The 2,447-nt window shown below is 39.5% G+C and overlaps 1 protein-coding gene across 1 annotated transcript; it reads left to right on the top strand.

The window, feature by feature from the left end:
* The first annotated feature begins 279 nt into the window (after positions 1 to 279).
* Positions 280 to 896, top strand: LOC108485019 (uncharacterized). Its single transcript, XM_017788886.1, has 2 exons — positions 280 to 538; positions 691 to 896. Exons 1-2 carry the CDS (start codon positions 280 to 282, stop codon positions 894 to 896), a joined length of 465 nt encoding a protein of 154 aa, XP_017644375.1.
* Positions 897 to 2,447: the final 1,551 nt, after the last annotated feature.

Here is a 2,447-nt window from a genome sequence, read left to right as displayed (position 1 = left end):
TCCAATGCACCGGTACTGATGCCACCCAACCCAGATAAACCATTGATATTGTATTTGGCGGTCTATGAGAATTTCATGGAATGCGTACTCGACCAACATGATGAGTCTGGAAGGAAAGAAAGATCTATTTACTATATTAGTAAAAAGTTTATTGAATGTGAGACAAGGTACTCACCAATCGAGAAGTTGTGTTGTGCCTTATTGTCCTGAAGGCTAAGACAGTATATGTTGTATCACACCACTTGGCTCATCTCGAAACTGGACCTTTTGAAGTATATGATGGAGTCAACAGCTTTGAATGGAAGAATAGCCCGATGGGAAATTCTGCTTTTCAAATTTGACATAGTCTATGTAAACCAGAAGACCGTAAAAGGGAGTGCGATAGCAGATTTTTTGGCCAATAGAGCTCTAGAGGATTACAAGCCTTTGAATTTTGATTTCTCAAATGAAGATCTGATGTATATTGCAGTCACTGAAGAAGGTTCTCAAGAAGGCCACCCTAGGAAACTAAATTTCTACAGAACCTCAAATGCTGTGGGTAATGGAATCGAGGCAGTCTTGATATCTCTAAACGAAGATTATTATTCTTTTACTAGCAATCTGGATTTTGATTGCACAAATAATATGGCAGAGTATGAAGCATGCATCATGGGTATCCGTGCAGCTATATAATGAAATATCAATTGCTAGAGGAATATGAGGATTCTGCACTAGTAATCTATCAGCTCAAAGGCGAATGGGAGACAAGAGACCCCAAATTGATCAATTATCGAAAGATAGTTTTGGAGTTAATGGAGAAGTTTGATAACATCACTTTCTGCTACCTCCCGCGAGATGAAAACCAGATAGCTGAAGCCTTGGCTACCTTAGCTTCTATGATTAGAGTAAATAAGTAAGAGGATGTGAAACCTATCCAAATGAGTATTTATGAGGCTCTAGATCATTGCTACAACATTGACAAAGAAGAAGAAAAAGATGATGACCCTTGGTATCACGATATATTGCGATATGTGAGGAATCGTGAGTACCCAGACCAGGCAACTGAGAATGATAAAAGGATGTTGAGAATATTGGCCATTGACTATATCTTGGATGGGGAGATCCTATACAAAAGAAGAAAGAATCAAGTGTTATTAAGATGTGTGGACGCGGTAGAGGCTAAGAAAATCTTAGAAGAAGTTTATGAGGGCGTCTGTGGGAGACACGCTAATGGCTTTACAATGGCCAGGAAAATTATGAGATTTAGTTATTACTTGTCCACCATAGAAGGAGATTGTATTAACTACGCCAAAAGATGTCATAAGTGCCAAATCTATGGAGATAAGATTCATGTGCCTCATTCACCTCTTCACATTATGACATCCCCATGGCCTTTCTCAATGTGGGGCATGGATGTGATCGGGCCGATATTGCCAAAAGCTTCCAATAGGCATCGATTCATCTTCATAGTCATCGATTACTTCACCAAATAGATAAAAGCCGCTTCATATGCCAGTGTCACTAAGTCAGCAGTAAGCAAATTCTTAAAGAAAGAGATCATATGTCGATATGAAATGCCAAAAAAAATCATATCAGACAATGCTCTAAACTTGAACAATAGCACAATAATGGAGGTTTGTAGTCAATTCAAGATCAAAAACCACAACTCGTCACCATATCACCCAAAAATAAATGGTACGATGAAAGCAGCCAATAAGAATATCAAGAAGATTGTGGAGAAAATGACTGAAACTTACAAGGATTGGCACGAAAAGCTACAATTTTCCCTCTATGCTTATTGAACGTCGGTCAGGACCTCCATCGGGGCAACATCTTTCTCTTTAGTCTACGGAATGGAGGTGGTTCTGCTTATCGAAGTTGAGATTCCTTTTCTTTGAGTTTTGTTAGAGGTAAAGTTAGATGAAGCAGAGTGGATCCAGTCTCGATACGATTAGTTAAATTTGATTGAAGAGAAGAGGCTAAAGGCTATCCGTCATGGTCAGATGTACCAAAACGGATGATGCGAGCTTATCACAAAAAGGTTCGCCCAAGAGAATTCCATGAGGGAGAACTGGTTTTGAAACAGATTCTTCCAATACAAAAGGATTTCAGAGGGAAATGGATGTCAAACTGGGAAGAGCATTATATGGTAAAGAAAGCCTTTTCCGAAGGAGCATTGATTCTAGCCGAGATGGATGGTAAAAACTTACCCAATCCTGTGAATTCGGATTCCACCAAGAAGTATTTCACCTAAAAAGGGAGAAGCCAAGGTGAAAACCCGCAAAGGGCGCTTTGAGACCTTCTATATATAAAAAAAAAAATGAGAGAGAAAGAAAGAAAGAGAAAAATGGAGAGGCCAAGGTGAAAACCCGTAAAGGGGCGCCTTGAGACCAAAGGAGTTTTGAGCTGAAAACCCGAAAATGGGCGGCTTAAATTTCAATTGAAAATGGGGCGTGTGGTAGTCTTGT

The sequence above is a fragment of the Gossypium arboreum genome, chromosome 6, assembly GCF_025698485.1.
Source record: "Gossypium arboreum isolate Shixiya-1 chromosome 6, ASM2569848v2, whole genome shotgun sequence".
Classification (NCBI taxonomy): Eukaryota; Viridiplantae; Streptophyta; class Magnoliopsida; order Malvales; family Malvaceae; genus Gossypium; species Gossypium arboreum.
This window is presented reverse-complemented; position numbering and strand designations above follow the sequence as displayed.

Bases quoted from the DNA above. Each gene is read 5' to 3' on its own strand.
- LOC108485019 (XM_017788886.1), top strand. From the start codon at position 280: ATGGAGTCAACAGCTTTGAATGGAAGAATAGCCCGATGGGAAATTCTG. The intron at 539-690 runs GTAATGGAATCG...ATCAATTGCTAG, and splicing joins CAGAACCTCAAATGCTGTGG to AGGAATATGAGGATTCTGCA.